The sequence below is a fragment of the Colletotrichum chrysophilum genome (assembly GCF_026319265.1).
Source record: "Colletotrichum chrysophilum strain AFK26 chromosome Unknown scaffold_152, whole genome shotgun sequence".
In the NCBI taxonomy this organism is placed as follows: Eukaryota; Fungi; Ascomycota; class Sordariomycetes; order Glomerellales; family Glomerellaceae; genus Colletotrichum; species Colletotrichum chrysophilum.
The window spans coordinates 69,107-86,288 of NW_026517439.1; the positions used below are offsets into that span (position 1 = coordinate 69,107).

General features: G+C 52.9%; 5 protein-coding genes across 5 annotated transcripts; 2 read left to right on the forward strand and 3 right to left on the reverse strand.

The window, feature by feature from the left end:
• Nucleotides 1-1,281: 1,281 nt before the first annotated feature.
• COL26b_011813 (uncharacterized protein) lies at nt 1,282-3,122 on the reverse strand (the record flags this gene model as incomplete). The annotated part of the gene is made up of 6 exons (XM_053184468.1): nt 1,282-1,311; nt 1,369-1,926; nt 1,980-2,059; nt 2,107-2,405; nt 2,458-2,681; nt 2,835-3,122. The coding sequence occupies 6 exons, from the start codon at nt 3,120-3,122 to the stop codon at nt 1,282-1,284; spliced, it is 1,479 nt and encodes a 492-aa protein (XP_053031587.1).
• Nucleotides 3,123-3,883: 761 nt separating this feature from the next.
• Nucleotides 3,884-6,275, forward strand: COL26b_011814 (uncharacterized protein; the record flags this gene model as incomplete). The annotated part of the gene is made up of 7 exons (XM_053184469.1): nt 3,884-4,326; nt 4,374-4,584; nt 4,634-5,027; nt 5,086-5,240; nt 5,293-5,358; nt 5,440-6,156; nt 6,204-6,275. 7 exons carry the CDS (start codon nt 3,884-3,886, stop codon nt 6,273-6,275), a joined length of 2,058 nt encoding a protein of 685 aa, XP_053031588.1.
• Nucleotides 6,276-7,175: 900 nt separating this feature from the next.
• COL26b_011815 (uncharacterized protein) lies at nt 7,176-9,011 on the reverse strand (the record flags this gene model as incomplete). The annotated part of the gene is made up of 5 exons (XM_053184470.1): nt 7,176-7,646; nt 7,697-7,887; nt 7,936-8,371; nt 8,427-8,722; nt 8,804-9,011. The coding sequence occupies 5 exons, from the start codon at nt 9,009-9,011 to the stop codon at nt 7,176-7,178; spliced, it is 1,602 nt and encodes a 533-aa protein (XP_053031589.1).
• Nucleotides 9,012-11,311: 2,300 nt separating this feature from the next.
• On the reverse strand, nt 11,312-13,500 carry COL26b_011816 (uncharacterized protein; the record flags this gene model as incomplete). The annotated part of the gene is made up of 2 exons (XM_053184471.1): nt 11,312-13,201; nt 13,255-13,500. 2 exons carry the CDS (start codon nt 13,498-13,500, stop codon nt 11,312-11,314), a joined length of 2,136 nt encoding a protein of 711 aa, XP_053031590.1.
• Nucleotides 13,501-14,663: 1,163 nt separating this feature from the next.
• Nucleotides 14,664-16,303, forward strand: COL26b_011817 (uncharacterized protein; the record flags this gene model as incomplete). The annotated part of the gene is made up of 2 exons (XM_053184472.1): nt 14,664-14,781; nt 14,829-16,303. 2 exons carry the CDS (start codon nt 14,664-14,666, stop codon nt 16,301-16,303), a joined length of 1,593 nt encoding a protein of 530 aa, XP_053031591.1.
• Between the last annotated feature and the right edge of the window lie 879 nt (nt 16,304-17,182).

Below are 17,182 nucleotides of genomic sequence, written 5' to 3' on the forward strand. Positions count from 1 at the left end.
TGAAGGGCCGAATGATTCCCCAATTTGGGTCTTGCGGAACTCGTTCGTCTGAGCTGTGGCTTCCGAGAATGACGGCCGGCTTGTGCCAGGGCTGTCCCAAACCGAGAGTTGGAGGTTTGGCGGCTGAGAGCATACTGCCAGATGCAGCATCCTATTGGAATATTGTTAGTCAGATCGGCCAGAGTCGAGATCAGTGAATGGGGCCGTACGAAAGCAGATTGACCTTCTCCCATTGTCCCGGAGAATAAAAGTTGGCCGTTCGGTCTCGGTAAAGCTTATTCACTCTCTTGCCTACCGGAGCTGGTGCCCTCAAAGGGTATGAACTTGTTGAGGAGGCCGGCTGGTGGCCATAGGAAGTCCCATGTCCACACATATTGAGTGGCCGCAGAGTAGAGTATCCCTAAGTTTCGAATAGCGACTCTTCCTGGCAAGATTGAAGGCACAAAACTTGAGAATGTATACTATCGACGCCTAAAAGTTCACGTTATCTGTGCCTTTCGTCGGAGTGAACCCCTCCATCGGCCTCTTCTCCGCACCAACAACCGATATCCGGCCGGCAATCACCGGGTGTCAATCCCGACTGGCTGGGGAGTTCGGTGCCGACGACCCCCCACGCAATCCATCGTGTCGAGCCCATGGCATCTTTTGCTCGTACTAGCCGGGATATGCTTACTGGGATACCAAATTTGGAGGCTGGCGGCCAGCTGAGCACTGTGAGCAAACATGCAACACGCGTCATCCACCAGAAACGATTAGTCCAGCATGGTTCCTCCACCGTCATTAATGGCTTGGGTGCGAGACCCTCGCATATGCCCCTCTCGTAACATGAACAAGGCGGTCAACCCACAAATTTCGCCCGTTAGGGGAGTGGATTTCGTGGGGTCTGGGGTACTAGAAATGTTGTCCGGGGCTGGTGAGGGGAAACCTGGGTCTGGCAAATTGCAACGTTGCGCCCAATGGCTTCAGGGTCCACCCTGAAGAGCGTTCTTTTGCCGTTATTATCATGTGATGGTCTTAAGCGATGTTCGGGTCATAGTCAGAGCCTGGAGGCGTAGCAGTGCACGAGAATTGTCTGCTCATTTTGGCTCGATTCGAGATCCTCAGTCATGCATGTACGCAGGTGCTCATTGGGTATCAATATCTCATATCCACTCCACGCTGCAATATTTACATATCTCACCGGGCTCATACGCAATGTTTACTAGTGACCTGGCATCCTCCCAAGCGCGCTCCTTGCAGACAAGCGTTGCGTTCATCCAGCGGGGCTGGCAAAGACTCTCTCTAGTAGTTGTATCTGAAGTTGACGTTTTCCTGGGCTGAGTTAGCATTATATTACCACGATGAGAAAAATTATACATGGCATCGTACCTTGTCGGTGATGTCCTCGAAAGCATGCGCATGGGCAACATCCGCAACCGCTTCTCCTCGCACGATCTTGGCCTCGCGCGACTTATTCTGCCATACGTAGTACGTGCGCAGAGCAAACAGCGTAACTTCTAGCAGAGAAAAGCAGCCAATGATAATAGCCAGGGCTAGAAAGTAGCGAGGCGCATCTTGCGAGCGGAACACCTGAGGCCCAATGGAGTTGCCAGCAGCCCAGAAAACGAAGTTGCTGCAAATGACGACGCCCTTCTTGGTTTGGCCGGCGACGTTACGTGTAACGAGCGAAAGAGCGAGGCCGCTGCAGGCCCAGAAAGAGATCATGATATAATAGGCAAACAACAGGCCGACCTTCTTGCTGGGTTCGAACGGGACCGTGAGAAGGACGACGGTGCCTGCGATGGTGGGTGCAACGGCAGCCATCATGGCGAGGATTGTCTGCTTGTAGCGTCGGTCGATCCAAGCGGCCGTTACCATCGTGATGATCTGCAGGATGCCCGTTACGCTCTGGAGAAGCTGAGTCTGCCAGGTAGTGTAGCCGAAGCTCTGGTGAACGATTAGAGACCGCATCAGGGAGGTTTCGGTTGGATGTGGTTTACCTTGATGATGATATTGGCAAAGGCACCCAATCCGCCAGAGGGAAGAGTGGTGAGAAGCTGAATCAGAGCAAATCCATAGACTACAAGCGTCAGCTGATGGAAGGCGAGACGTCGCATGCTGACTGACCTTGAGGATCCTTGAAAGCCTCCCAGACCTGCTCTTTGCGGTATTTACGGTTCTGAAGACCGGTCCGATTGGAACAAACCCGCTCTACCATGAGCTTCTTGTCCTCCTCACTGAAGCAGTGCGCCTTCATGGGCGAGTCAGGCATCCACCACAGGACGAAGAGGCCCCAGAAGACAGTGATGATGCCATAACTCATGAAGAGAGCTTGCCATGACTTGATTGGCGAGGAGTGTGAGATGAAGGAGAAGGCGAAAGCCAAAAGTCCGCCAATGATTTGTTGGAGACCGTTCATCATGTACCTGCTCTTGTCTTAGTGTACTAGACAACTCGATATAGCGCATGCGTACGTACCAAAGAATTGCGGTGGTCGCCTGCTCTTCACGCTTGTACCACATGGATGTCAACAGCACGAAGCTGGGCTGGCAGACGGCCTCAAACGCGCCCAAAAAGCCACGGACAATTACAAGACCGACGAAATTGTGACAGGCTGCGTGCAGACTAAGAGTTACTCCCCACATGATGATGTTGAAAGCAAGCCACTTCGCGATCGGAATCTTTTGAATAATGTAGTTTTCCTAACTTTGATCAGCTTTCAGTTCGTCAATGAACTGTGTTATCACACATACTGGGTATTCCACACAGAGGATGACGATGTAGATGATCGTCGTCAGCCAGGCGTACTAAGATCCATCAGCAGAGCCCTAATCACAACCAGGTCATTGACATACCTCTTGCCCCTTCAAGTTTGTGTCGTCGATGATGCCCATGATGGACGCGAACGACATCGTTCCCTTATCTAAAGACTGCATGAAGTACGTGAAGATCATCACCGCCAAGACCCTCTTGTCAATCATTCTCTTCAATCTCTTGTTGGTCGCTTCGTCGATGTCGACGATGCCCTCGCTGGCATATTGGGCAACTTCTCGGTCGACCAAGGCGTAGTTAGTCTGCTGCTTCGTCTCGCCTGCGTCTTCCACCACCTCAGGCGCCTCGTTCACATCGTCCTTGTTGCCCATCATGGACTGGACCGTGTAGAAATATTGCTCGAAAGATGGGTGAGGTGTAGTCTGCCCTTACAACTAGGAAGAGGGACCAAGCATCATCAAGAGGTCGGAAGAAGATTTGAGGCGCACCCCAAGCTTTTAAGTAAGCCGGCACAAACCTTGGCCCAGATCAACAGAGACATACGTCCCGAAAGCTTGGGAGCGCCGGGGTGTCTTCCAGCACAGCAACCCTCAGGACCATCCACGCGACCATCTAAGCACACGCGGCCATTTGCAGCCATTGCACCGACCGCTACACCTAAACCAGACCAGTTCCCGTCGACGCTGCGACACCTCGCCAAACGAACCCAGACGCCTCGGCTATGTTTGGCCGGCCGGTCATATTTACCGTGAACAAAGCTGGAGGCAGAGGCCCAAGCGTGCTGATGCGGAGGCGGGGATGGACCGGGGTGATGTGCGGGGGAGGAGTCCGGGCCGGCTATCGGGATGTCCATCTTGGCCAACCAGGTCACCCCGTGAGCGTGGCCTGTCGTGCGGAGAAGCTTCTGTCGTCCCCATTGGGGAACTCAAGTCAGTTAGCTGATCCTCCTGTCGAGAGACCCGGTTTTCACTCCGGCTGAGGCGCCTGAATAGAGATCGGCCTTGGCGGGCTACCGACTTCGGGCCGGGAGACACCGGCGCCCAGGTATTTTGAGGGGAACAATCTGTCGTTGTAGCAAATGTGACCAGAGAGCCGTAGTATCAGTGCGAGCAGCGTGTGAGTCAACAGCATCATGTTCGAGCAGCCCATCGTAGCGTTCTCGCGCTCAGAGGGCGACGAGCTCTTCAATCTGGTCGGTGCAACCATCGTGGTTGACGAATCAGACCCCATCGGCATTCACATTGCGGCACAGAATCTTGCCAACGACTTTGGCCGCGTCACAAAGTCTGACCCGAAGCCTTTGCTCGTGTCCAAGGAACACGAAGTCGATGCTGACACTGGCGCGGACGTGGGCATTCTCATTGGATGCATCGAGTCGAGTCGTCTGCTCCAACGGTTGGAGAAGGATGGAAAGCTCGACTTCGGCCAAATTCGCGGAAAGTGGGAGTCATTCCTGACAGCCCCTGTCACCGACCCCTTTCCGGGATGCAGAAAGGCGCTTGTGATTGCAGGGAGCGACAAGCGCGGAGCGATATTTGGTTCTTACACGTTGTCTGAGCAGATCGGGGTGTCACCGTAAGTTGAATGTAAGAGTACTCGAACATTTACTGACAAGATGGTAGCTGGTACTTCTGGGCAGATGTGCCTCCCAAACACCACGAGGAGATATACGCCCTCCCTGAGCCTACGCACAATGGAGAGCCCAGCGTGCGGTTTCGTGGCATTTTCATCAACGATGAAGCTCCCGCCCTCACAGGATGGGCTAGAGACAACTTTGGAGGCTACAACTCGGAGTTCTACAAAAATGTGTTTGAGTTACTGCTAAGACTGAAGGTTCATAAACACTGTTGAACGAGACATGCTCAACTGCTAACACTTGCAGGCGAACTTCATGTGGCCCGCAATGTGGCCCGGGTACCCCAATCCTGGTGCAAGCTTCTTCACGGATGACTCCGAAAATGCCAAAGTTGCGAATGACTATGGCATCGCCGTCTCAACCTCGCATCATGAGCCCATGCAGCGGGCCACGAACGAGTGGTTTGCGGATAACCCAGACGGAAGCTGGAACTGGCTGACAAACAAGAAGAAGATTACCGAGTTCTTCGAGGAAGGAGTTAAGAGAGCGAAGGGCATCGAGTCTTACTTTACGATTGGAATGCGTGGAGAGTATGACAAAGGGATGAAGACGGATGACCCAGCGGCTGTGGTCCGCGACGTGATTAAGACTCAGAGAGCCGTCATCAAGGAGGTCCATGGCAGGGAGGATGCGGTTCCCCGTACGTTCATGATCAAGTCAAAGATTGGGATGAAAGCTAACCCGAAGGTTTTCTACAGAGCTTCTGGCCTTGTACAAGGAGGTACAAGACCAGTATGAGAGTGGAACGATTGATGTACCTGATGATGTGACTCTTCTATTTGCGGACGACAACTTTGGAAGCATAAGACGTCTCCCGACGAAGAAAGAAATGAGTAGAACGGGAGGCGCAGGTGTAAGTCAAAAGAAACAAGTTTTCGCTGTGATAAGTTACTTACCGGGCATAGATATACTACCACTTCGAATACGTAGGGACTCCACGCAGCTACAAGTGGATCAACAGCAACTCCTTGGTGAGCGCCAGTGATCTTCAGAACGTAGAGCCAACTTGATCTGACGTGTGAAAATAGGGGAAAACGTGGCACCAACTACAGGAGGCGCATCGGCGCAACGCAAAGCAGATTTGGGTCTTCAACGTGGGCGACATTAAACCTATGGAAGTCCCACTCACCTTTGCAATGGCGCTGGCTTGGGACATCAAATCCATCGAAGCAGAAAATTTCGTCAAATTCTACACGTCCATGGCTGAATCCAACTTTGGTTCAGGCCTGGCAACGGAGATCGCAGACATATGGCATCGGTACGACAGACTAGCCGCACTGCGAAGGCATGAACACATTGAGCCGACTACATTCTCCATGATGCACTATGGCGAGGCAGAAAGTGTCGTTAACCGATGGGACTCGCTCCTCGACTCGGCCCAAGCAATCCACGACCGCGCACCGGAATACCAGAAGGCGGCAATATTCGAGACAGTCCTGCATCCTGTCAAAGCATCCCAAATCTTCACCAAACTCCAGGTCACTCTAGGAAGAAACCAGCTGTATGCTCGCCAAAGACGCAACACTGCAAACAAACTAGCTCGTGAGGTCCTCGACCTCTTTGACGATGACTACACTCTCAGTGAAGAGTTCCATTCATTGCTTGGCGGAAAGTGGAACCACATCATGAGCCAGACGCATTACGGCTTCGGCGATACCTGGCACGCGCCGTCGCGTGATATGATCAGTGGCCTGTGTTATGTCCAGCGTCGGCAGAACTCCAACCCAATCGTCGGCCAAATGGGAGTTGCCGTCGAAGGCCATGCGGGCGTTCGCCCAGGAAGAACGAACGAAGAATCTGACCGAACGCATCCCAGCCGACGAGACCTGGTGCCCGGAGTCACTTTAGGTCCCATGAGCCGATATGGGCCATCAAAGAGGTGGTTTGATATCTTCACAAGAGGGAACCAAGTCATACATTGGATAGCGTCCTCCCCGGTTCCGTGGGTTCAGCTCTCTACCACCGAGGGCACGCTTGTTCCTGATGGCGACGACGTACGCATCTGGATTGCCGTTGACTGGGAGAAGGTGCCGGACGATTTCGACCAGGAAGTTCTGATTGACATTCAATCCCAAGAAGGCGACTTCGAACAGGTTCACCTTCCAATCACTGGCAGACGAGTTCCGAAGACGTTCAGTGGCGGGTTCGTCGAAAGCGACGGATGCGTTTCCATCCCAGCTTCGCATTATCATCCACCTGAGTACAGACTGCTGCCGGACTGCGGTAGAACCGCGAATGGAGCAGTTTCTGTTATCGATATGATGAAGATACCCAAGGAACATCTCAGTTATACCTTTTATGTCTTCTCACAAGCCACGAGCCCGACGCTGCAGTTGTATTTCAACATGAATTTGGATTTTGACCCCGAAGACACGATGGCATACCATTTCCAAGTTGACGAGGAGTCCGGTGGAATGTGGCCGCTCTTAGAAAAGGAAGATCGCGCAGATCATCCCGAAGGATGGTTCCATGCAGTCCAGGATTGCAATTGGTTACGAACTCACAACTTGAGCAAATTCAATTTGGGTCCTGGGAAACACACCATCAAGATTCAGTTGAGACATTCGAACCTAATCTTGGAGAAGATAGCGGTTGACTTAGGAGGAGTGAAGGAAAGCTACCTAGGACCTCCTGTAAGCTCATATGTGGGCAAGTGATCGGTCTACTTCAGCAACTAGACATATCCGGTTCAATCACCTAGAGTCCTAGATTACAATTTGATCATGCTTCTTGATTTATCAACGCTATAAAGTGCTATCTGTAGAGACAAATTGGTCTCTCAATAGTTTCAAGCCGATCCCCCAGTCATCTTGCGCATCTTCTGCAACTCATTCGCCTTCTTGACGCCAAATCCAGTGGAGAAAATCTGGCGAACCTCCTCAAGCGGCAAGCCGTTTGCCTCCGGATAGCAGAAGATGACAAAGACCCAGCCAAAGAAGCAGATACCTGCATAGAAGCCGAAAGCACCGCTAGGCGTCAGACCCTTCATCATAGACAAGAATGTCGAAGCGATGATGATATTGCAGCCCCAGCAGGTGACGGTGTTCATCATGGTGCCGAGGGCGCGGACCTCAAGAGGCAACAGCTCAGTGCCGACCCAGGCAATGGTTGCAACTCCACCGGCGAAGCAGGCCACGTAGACGATGATGGTGACGAGGACGAGGATACCCGCCCAGTTTACCGAGGTGGCTTGCAACTTGAGGTCGGGTGAGACTGGGATCCAGTGGAATGCGATTGCAGCGACGGCCATGCTAATGGACTAGGATGAGTCAGTATTGTGTCGAAAGGATTAGTGCTTAGGAAACTCACCATTCCCATGACAGTGAAAATGAGAATACGGCGTCTGCCAAGTCGATCGATAACCAACAAGTTGACCAAGGAAAAGATAAAGTTGGTTGCGCCGACGACGATGGAGACGGCGACTGGCTTATCGAAGCCAACGAGTCCGAAGAGAACGCCGCTGTAGTACATCAAAGTATTGAAGCCGCCGAGTTGAGAGACTATCATTGTCAGTTTCATCCTTTCAACGTTGAAACGGGTATTCTTACTGGCCATGATAGCGCAAGCGCAAATCAGAGCGCGCAGGTTGGAGGGAACAGTGTGAAGCTCCTTGAAGCGGTGCCACAGGGAAGTAGACGTAGCCTGTGCCTCAACCTCAACAGCCCAGGTCATGTGTCCCATCTTCGCCTGAACCTGTTCCTCCGTGGCATGGGGATAGACGCGTCTGATGACTCGGGTAGCCTCTTCAACCTTGCCGTGGGAAATAAGCTGTCGCGGTGACTCGGGGCACCACGGTAGCAGCAAAGCAAGGGCGATAGGCGGCAGACCACCAACGGCAACCATGTAGCGCCATCCGTGGGCAACCTCAGTGAAGCCGGCTCCAAGAGCATAAGAGATAAGTTGACCAAGAGTCACACTCATATTATCGAAGGCAATCATGCGGCCGCGGTGTCTGGCAGGGGCCAGCTCGCCGATATAAAGAGGCTAGTCTCGAGGCCTCAGTATCAAATGTGTCAGGCTTGGGGTTCGAGAAACCTACGATGATCATGGCGGCAGATCCAACACCCAATCCAACAATGAAGCGACCGACTGTCATCTGGGCCAGCGAGAAAGCCGCGGCTTGGATGATTGAGCCGATAAGAAAGAGAACGCATCCGATGTAGATACCGAGCTTGCGTCCGTATCTGTCGGCAGGAAGACCGGCGATGATGGCCCCAATCAGGGCGCCGCCGGAGGTGATGGATGTCACAAGCTCTTGCTCCGAGGTCGATAGTTCGTGTCCGAGGTCCGACTTGAGACTGACCAGGACGGCCGAAATCACACCGGTATCGTATCCTGTTAAAGTCAAGATTAGGGCCCGCGCGTTCCATGGAAACTTTCGCGCTGCGTATCAGCAGCATAGGAGCTAGAACTTACCGAACAGAAAACCACCCATCGCCACAGTGAAGGTGATAAGCCATACAGCTCTGGACGGCTCAGTATCCTCGATGGAATCATCATAGCTGGGGACTTGTACGCCGTCAGATTGCTCGACGTGCTTCGCAACTCCGTCGACTTTTACCTTATCGAGAGACACTTCTCTCGACAGGTTCTTGCTGTCGGCGTCGGGGGTTGTTTGCGACATCTTGTCCGAGGAGTGTGCTGACTAGCCTCACAAGAAAGACGTTGCAAGAGGCGGATGTAGGGAGAAGGATTATTGCCGTGGGGTTCGGTATTGAGGCTGAGGCCAGTTGCTAGATTAGAAGCTCGAACCATCATCGGACGAAGGCGACCACACACATGCTTATATAGAATTTGAGTCAATGCCTCTCTCCCCATGAGACTACTACACCCCTAGTCCATCAAGAGCGCGCCAAGGTGGGTCGCGGGGTTTTATTACTCGAATGAGTTCGTTGTATGGGTAGACAACACACGCGCCCTGCCAACTTGAATCCCCTCATCCGTGCCTTTACAGAACCAGACGGAATCCTCGTTACATCCGGCATGTTGGAGCAGGGTTCTAGAGAAAGCCCGGGCGAAGTTACCTTGGTTCCTCAAACACCGCGCAACACAACCAGTAGCCCCCTCATCTCGTTTCCCCAACACCTGAGCGTTGCTGAGTAGCGTAGCTGAATTAAATGCGGGGGTGGGTTGTCTGGGGTGCTTCCGCGTCCGGGATACGCGGGGGAACCCATACTAAGCCATGCCTAAAGTAGTACTAAAAGCCCGCCGCATCTGTTATTCGTTCGTCTGAGACGCAACGCCTTGGCAGATTCGTCTATCAGCAAGCGCCTTACTGTAATCAGCGTGGAGATGTCGAAAACATGGTATTGATTTTCCGTATGAAAGGGAGGCCAGCCCATCGGTATCAGCGATGTTATGTCGGCATCTTTCCGTATGTTTGCCCCTTGAATTGCAAGACGATATGGTACTAAGAATACCAGAGGAGTTCCAACGACGACGCGGAATCATTGCGAGAGGTTTCGAAGACTTTCCGTCGGTTACAGCACAGAACACGCCCTATGGGCCCGTACATGGGTCTCGGCAACTTCAGAGAAGAATGATGTCATCGCAAACAATGAAGGAAACGATACGCAACTGTGCAGCCGATGGGAACAGCGCTGATTACACTAGATACGAGAATAGACAGGACGGTGGACCAAGCGGTTGGGATGGCGTCCGCCTGCCCCAGATTTTGCATGCATCAGAGTTTGCCCCAGATATTCCCCCACACTGGGGGAGGATACATCTTCCACTGACATTATCAATTTCGCGGCTCCGATTGGAGCCCGCAGTCTTGTGACTGCCGTGAACAGAAGGAATTTTGTTTAGCCCGCGGATCAGAGGCGGCGGCAGATGAGTCTCTCCCCAAGAAAAGTGAGCGGGATGAACGTGGAGATCCTGGTCAAAACGAGGAGCCTTCAACGAGTCAGGGACTTGCATGTGGGATTACCTGCCAAAAGGGGTAGAGTAACCCGCGGGACTCAGAACAGAACAAGGATAAAGCTTATTCGCCCACACCAAATCAGCTCCATTTCCTTTCACGCGGCCACCCATGCGACCAACTAGATGGCTGGGAATGATCACTGTTCAACTTGACAGTTGATGTGAATCTGCGGCTCTGTCAAAATGCATACGCGAGACATCATGATGCACGCACAAGGGGTCTTCGTCCAGTCCGATCTAAGCCCTGTCATGTTTCGGGATGAGCCCGGGCTAGACACCAGCAGGAACCCGCGGGTTATGAAGATGTGGGTAGTTGGTGCTTTTCCGTCTCCATCTTATTCTGCATGTTGACGTTCTTGCGATATTGGTGTTTCCACTTGAAGGGGACTGAATCCGAGTAGCAGTGAAACGCCATGACTTGCCGCAACTCCGTCGCTGAGAATTGGATATCGTGAATGCCCGTCCAGCCAACCCCCACGCAGAAATGGTGCTCATGAATGATTGGCAAGATGTCACGTCGGCGGATGTCCAGACCCTCATCCCGGTCTGGCGGAGCCTTGGACTTCCTGACAAAGCCATGCACACACTTTATGGCCTAGCCCAAGGAGATAATTTCCGATTTGAGCAAGTGAAGTTCAAGAGCCTACGCTATCTTGGGATGAGAGACCAGACAGTCGGGTACGTTGTTGCGGTTGGGTTTGCTTGAAGTCTTGCAGGAAGCAGAGGAACCACCTACTGCCAAACAGACCAGTCCAAGAGCTTCACCACACCAATAACTTCGGTATATTGAGAACCCAAATCCCTGTTACAGCCTCACGAACAGTCTGTGTGGTAACTCAGCGTTTTAGAAAATGATATCACTTAAGGAAATAGGATCTGTTGGTAGATGCAAGAGAGCCGCTCTGAATCTATTTCGTAAACCATACAAACGCTACCTTCGCCAAACCCAAACCATACACCATATCCTAGGGTCGTAGACTCATTCTGATGCCATGCTATCTATCCCCAGACATCCTCTTGCCACTTGCGGTTGCGCTTCAATGCCTCGCTCCAGTCCTTGACCTGCAAATCATCCCAGCCCTTGTCTGCTTTCATCACATCACCAAGCGTCTTGCCAACCTCTCTCGCCATGCTTGCTCTGCCGCACATGTACAAGCTGGCACCATCTGCCAACAATTCGGAAACATCCTTGCCTAACTCCCGGACCTTATCCTGAACATAGGTCTTCTTGGTACCTTGCTGTCTTGAGAAGGCGGTGACAATCTTCAACTTGCCGCCGAGATCCTTCTCCATCTGCTCAAGCTCCTCGCGGTAGATGTAGTCCTCATCAGGCTTGTGGCATCCAAAGAAGAGCAGCATTTGGCCAACATCCTTGCCGATGGACTGTAGACGGAGGCGCTCGGCGATGAAACCGCGGAAGGGAGCGAGACCGGTACCAGCAGCGACCATGATCAAGGGGTGTGATGACAACATGGGAAGCTTGAACTTGGAACGGCGGATGTGGGCGTAGACAAGCCCACCTTCGAGAGCGTTTGATGGACCAGTGAGAGCATAGCTGAGACCCTCCGTCTGCTGAGTCGCTTGGGACTCTTGAAGTGAAGTTGAAAGGGCTTGGAGGTAGTTTGTTGTCAAGCCAGGAATGGCAGTGGTAGGAGATGCAGATAGTGGGGTATCAGAAACAGCGACAGTAATGCTAGGGGCTTTGGGAGAAACAATGCTAGAGGAAGAGATGGAGTAGTAGCGGGGCTGAGATCGGTGTAGATTCTCGATAAGGTATGACAAGGGGATACCAGACCACGTTGCTGAGGCCTGGGTCTCATCCGATTTGAGGGCGAGCTCAAGAAGCTTGCCGATGGTGAGGTGGTTGGAGGCAAGGAAGCCGGCGTAGTTGTCCTTGTCTCTACCGAGGTTCAGAAGGAGCTCCTTTGCAGCAGCCGAAGGAGCGAACTGAGCAAGACCGCGGACAGTGTCTCTTGGAACGGCGGCGCAAATCTCAAGGTAGTACCTGAACAGCGTCTCGACGTTGGTAGGAGTGGGAATTCTGACTTTGACGGCAGCGTCCAGAGCATTGATGCTGATGGGGACACTGCGGCGTTCTGAGAGGCCGAGGACGTTGAGAAGGCGGTCAACTTCTTGGTCGGGGTTGATGGGCCAAACAGCGAGATGATCGCCAGTCTTGTAGGTGAGTTGTGAGCCGCTGTCCAGCTCAAGGTCCAAGTGAAGACAGCTGCGTCCTGGAGACGAGAACAAGTCGTAGGCGTTCTTGATCTTGAGAGCTTTGATAGCAGAGTTTGCCGTAGACTTTCCAGACCCCTCAATGAGATGTACTGGTTCGCCAATGTGCAGATCTTGAATCTCCAGCGACTCATCCTCGACAACTGATAATGAAGGCTCGTGCTTCACCTCGTGTTCCGTGAGTTTGAGAGTCTCACGGAAGACCTTGTAGAGATCGTCCTTCCATGAGAGGAAATCTTCCTCGGTGGCGCCCTCGGCGTCGTCGGCACGTCCGACCGGCGCGAGACGCGATGCACCTGTATCCTCAAGAGCCTTGTCGACGACATCGACGACTCTGTTGTAGTATCTGTAGTTGCTGTTTCCCAAGCCGAAGGCTGCATAGCGGAGGGAGGTCAAGGGCTTGTCCTGAAGCTTGGTGATCCAATCCCAGAACATGCCGGCGTTGTCACTGGGGTCTCCCTCGCCATAAGTTGAAAGAATAAAGATGGCAAGCTTGGTCTGGGGGATTTGTGCGATCGTGTCGGCATCGTAGTCTGAGAGGTCGGCGGACATGGTCTCGAGGTGGAATCGCTGATGGAGCTCTCTGGCCAGACGGTTGGCGAAGCCCTCAGCAGTGCCAGACTGCGAGCCCCAGAAGACGACTACATCTTTGCCCTGCGGGGAACCATTAGCGAAGTTGGTGACATGGGATGATCAGATGTGCTTACGAGCTCTTCTAGCCTCTCAGCGATGTTCTTGGACTTCTTTGCAGCGTTGCCGCCAGCTCCCTGCTGGGGCTTCTCGTACCAAATGTAGTTGTACGGATCGGGCTTATCCCATGTGTATCCGCGCAAGACATAAGCAGCGGACAACAGCCCGGCAGCTGCGAGAGCTGCGGTATCTGCGAAGGTGTTTGGTGCCAGCTGGCTGAGCAGCTTCAGAGTGCTCTCTGGAAGAGGCCCCGGGATTGACATGATGTCTGCAACAAAACGGATGACAACAGCTCTGAAGACGGTTTGTTCAGGTGAAATAAAAGTCAATGGGTTTGCCGTGTTCGCGCAGTAAGTGACCATGCGCCCGAGATGTCGAGATAATAAGTGCGAACAGCTCCAAGATAATCATCGTGAGAGTTTCCAAATACGAACAGCATGTGAATCATGACCGCAGCGGGTCCAGCAACGCCAACTTTCGCCGAAAGAATTTCCTAAATGATTTCACATAGGCAAGTTGCGGGGAAGCATTGCCCCATTGAGTCAGACTGCATGCTCAAAAGTTGGGGAACCAATCCACTTCCCCGCGGGGGACACGAAGACGAGTTGGAGGACGCAATTGATCTAGACTAAGATAGGCGAGGTATCCCGCGGAATCGAGATAGCGCAGGGTCATGTAAGGCAGTGTAGCATTGGCCAACAAGCATTTGCGTGCCAACAACTTCCTCGTGGATCCCAAGTTCCCCAACTTTTTGAGTCTTTTTCCGTCGACGGCTGGAACACCGATCCCGCCGGCCTGGTCGGGAATACCCACCTCTCAAGTTTAAAGTGGTTATCCCGCGGCGCAAGTTGCCTTGTTGAGCTAGAGAACTCGCCGGGCCGTGGATCTTCGCCGTGTGATGAAGTCAACCCCCGCGTCCTTTGCGGCGAAAAAGGGGTGTGACGGTCCCCGAGATATCCCCACGATCTGTCACTCTAATGCGGCACCACACTGTTGCCATCTATTACCGTGTGTCTTGGCGCATCGGTTCCCCCGCGGATTTGGTCTTCGCTTGTCTTGCGTCCCATCTTCCCCCCCCGCTTGTACATCTTTGGGGGCAAGACACTTCAGCTATTCTTGACAGCGCAGATGAAGGAGGGAGATATTGGGCACCTGTGACGTGCATAATGCGGAGAACGTGTCGTAACGAGTGGAGGCGAGGCCAAGCGGGCAGTCTTTCCAGAGTGGGCATCATCTCGCCGGTCTATGTTTTGCCATTCTCGTGACTTTCATGTTTTGAGTGTCCCCATGGCGGCAGCTTATTTAGTTCAAGAGATGGTCCAGCCCTGAGCCGAGAAAGAGCCAAACACCAAACACCAAACACCACCACTCCAACTTCAACCACTTGTCTCGTCTACTTCAGATCTTTGGGGATCTAGCAACAGACATGGCGCTGGAAACGCTTTCAACATTTTCGCATGCCCCCTATGCGGCGGGCGTTTTCTTCGTTGCCTTGTCTTATTTCATCATTTACCCTCTCGTCGTGTACTTTAAGGACTCAAAGGGTAAGACTCATCCCCCTGGACATCGGATGAACGCACTAACAAAATAGGTATGCGCAAGTTCGAAAACTTCAGCACATTTTCCGGCGCTTCCAACATTCCCTTCATGATTCTGGCCCGCACCGGCGCCCGATCAACACATCTCGTCGAACTTCACAAAGAGAAGGGTCCCATTCTCCGCACTGGTCCCAACGCCCTCTCCTTCAGCGACGTCCGCGCTATCAAGGACATCTACGGTCACGGAACCCCTTGCATCAAGGATGAGTCCTACGACTTGACTGCCGGCTCTCACTTCCACCTCGCCGATGTCATTGACAAGCACGACCACGCAAGGAAGCGCAAGGTCCTTTCTTCGGCCTATGCTTTGAAGAACCTCGAGGGATGGGAGCACAAAGTTGCCGATAAAGTCGAAAGACTCTTCAAGCAACTTGACGAGCGCTGCACCGGTCCTCTCCCTAAGGGCCAGATGTTCCCTGCTCCAGAGGACCTGACAGTCGACTACCGCAAGTGGACCAACTTCTTCACTCTTGATGCTATCGCCGATATTGGTGCTTCAGAACGCCTGGGCCTTCTTGACCGGGGCCACGACAGAGTTCTTGCCCAGCACAAGGATGGAAGCACATGGGAGGTTGGCCTGCGCGACTCTCTCTACCCCACTGCCCGCAAGCAATCCCTGCTCCTCTGGTCCTACGAGAACTACAAGCTCATCGACAAGCTCTCCAACATCATCCCCTACTACCGCAAGATGACCGAAGCCTCCAAGGGCTGGGACGGCATCGTGCTCCAAATCTCCTCAAACCGACTCAAGCGCTACAACGCCGGCGAGAAGCTCGATGACTTCTTCCAGGCCCTCATGGAGAGCAAGAATGGCGAGCCCAACAACCTTGAGTGGGGTGAAATCGTCGCCGAGATCAACATCATGATGAACGCCGGCAGCGTCACCACCGCCATCGCCGTCACCAACGTCCTCTACCAGCTCCTCAAGAACCCCAAATACCTGCAGCGCCTCCGCGAAGAAGTCGACAGTGTACTTGATACCGACGAAGTCATCGCCCCTTACGACAAGGTCAAGCACCTTCCCTACCTCCGTGCCTGCCTCGATGAATCCCTCCGCCTGTTCCCCCCAACGCCTCAAGGCCTGATGCGCAAGACCCCTCCCGAGGGTATGTACATCATGGGCGAGTGGGTGCCTGGCAACACTACCGTCAGTATGTCCGGTGTCGTCGCCCACCGTGATGAGACCATTTTCCCTGATGCGCACAAGTACGACCCTGACAGGTGGCTTGGAGAGAAGGGCAAGGAGCTTCAGCCCTACTTCCTCGCCTTCTCCGCTGGCGCGAGAGGATGCATCGGTCGCAACATTTCATACCTGGAGCAAGCCGTATTGTTGGCTTCAGTAGTCCACAGATACGAGTTCGCGTTGCCGAGGGACTTTGAGCTTCAGCGCGAGGAGACGATGAACTGGCTTTTGGGTGAGATGCCTGTCAAGATCTGGAGGCGGCAGTTGGAGAGCGAGGCAAACTAGATTCCCAAGGTACATAGACTAACGATTTATGGTAATGGACTCGGCGTTGGAGAGTTGAATATCAAATTGATGAAGAATTAGACGTTTTGTGATTCAGTGATTTTTTTCGTCGCATCGTGCTTGGAATAACGATGAGGACTTTTAAGCAGAAGAGCTGCACGCATAGTAGCTTCAATCAGGAGCATCTGTATGGTCGTCAACAGTTTGCCCGAAAAGTCAGTAAGACGTCATCTCAGTTTCACAAGCAAGTACGTCGCAGCCCCCGCCAAAGTCTCTACTAATCTCAAGCCATCATCGCCGATAAAAAGGACGAAATCTTTCCTTTGTTTAGATGATGTCCTCATGGCTGGGATGTCACTTCCCAGGTGCAGGTCGAATCCCGAAAGCCTTGCGATCTCATTCGTCGTGATGGCAGTTGGCCTCCGACGTAAAACTCTGAGTCTCAGCAAAGCTTGAGCACTATTGGGGATGGCTTGTGACTGGTACGACCCCACGGCATATTGAGGAGTAGAAGACGGAAGACATTTATTATAAGCTGGCACCCAGCAAGCAGTTTCTCCCTCTATCAGGTAATTTACTCCTTTACCACAAACACATAATTGACAAGATGGATACATCCCCAACGCCCACCCAGCATCCTGCCGATGCAGATGCAGAAAAGCTGGAAGTTGTGGCGCTACACCCATCTGGAGATGCCATCATCGTCATATTCGGCCCTGGTGGGGCTGAATGTCACGGCCGGTTTCTCGTATCTTCTGCTACATTAAGCCTGGCTTCTTCGTACTTCAGAACACTTTTCGGGCCTAATTTCAAGGAAGGTGCAGACCTTCGAAAGAGCATTTGTCCTGAGATTGCCCTCGAGGAGGACTGGCCCGAAGA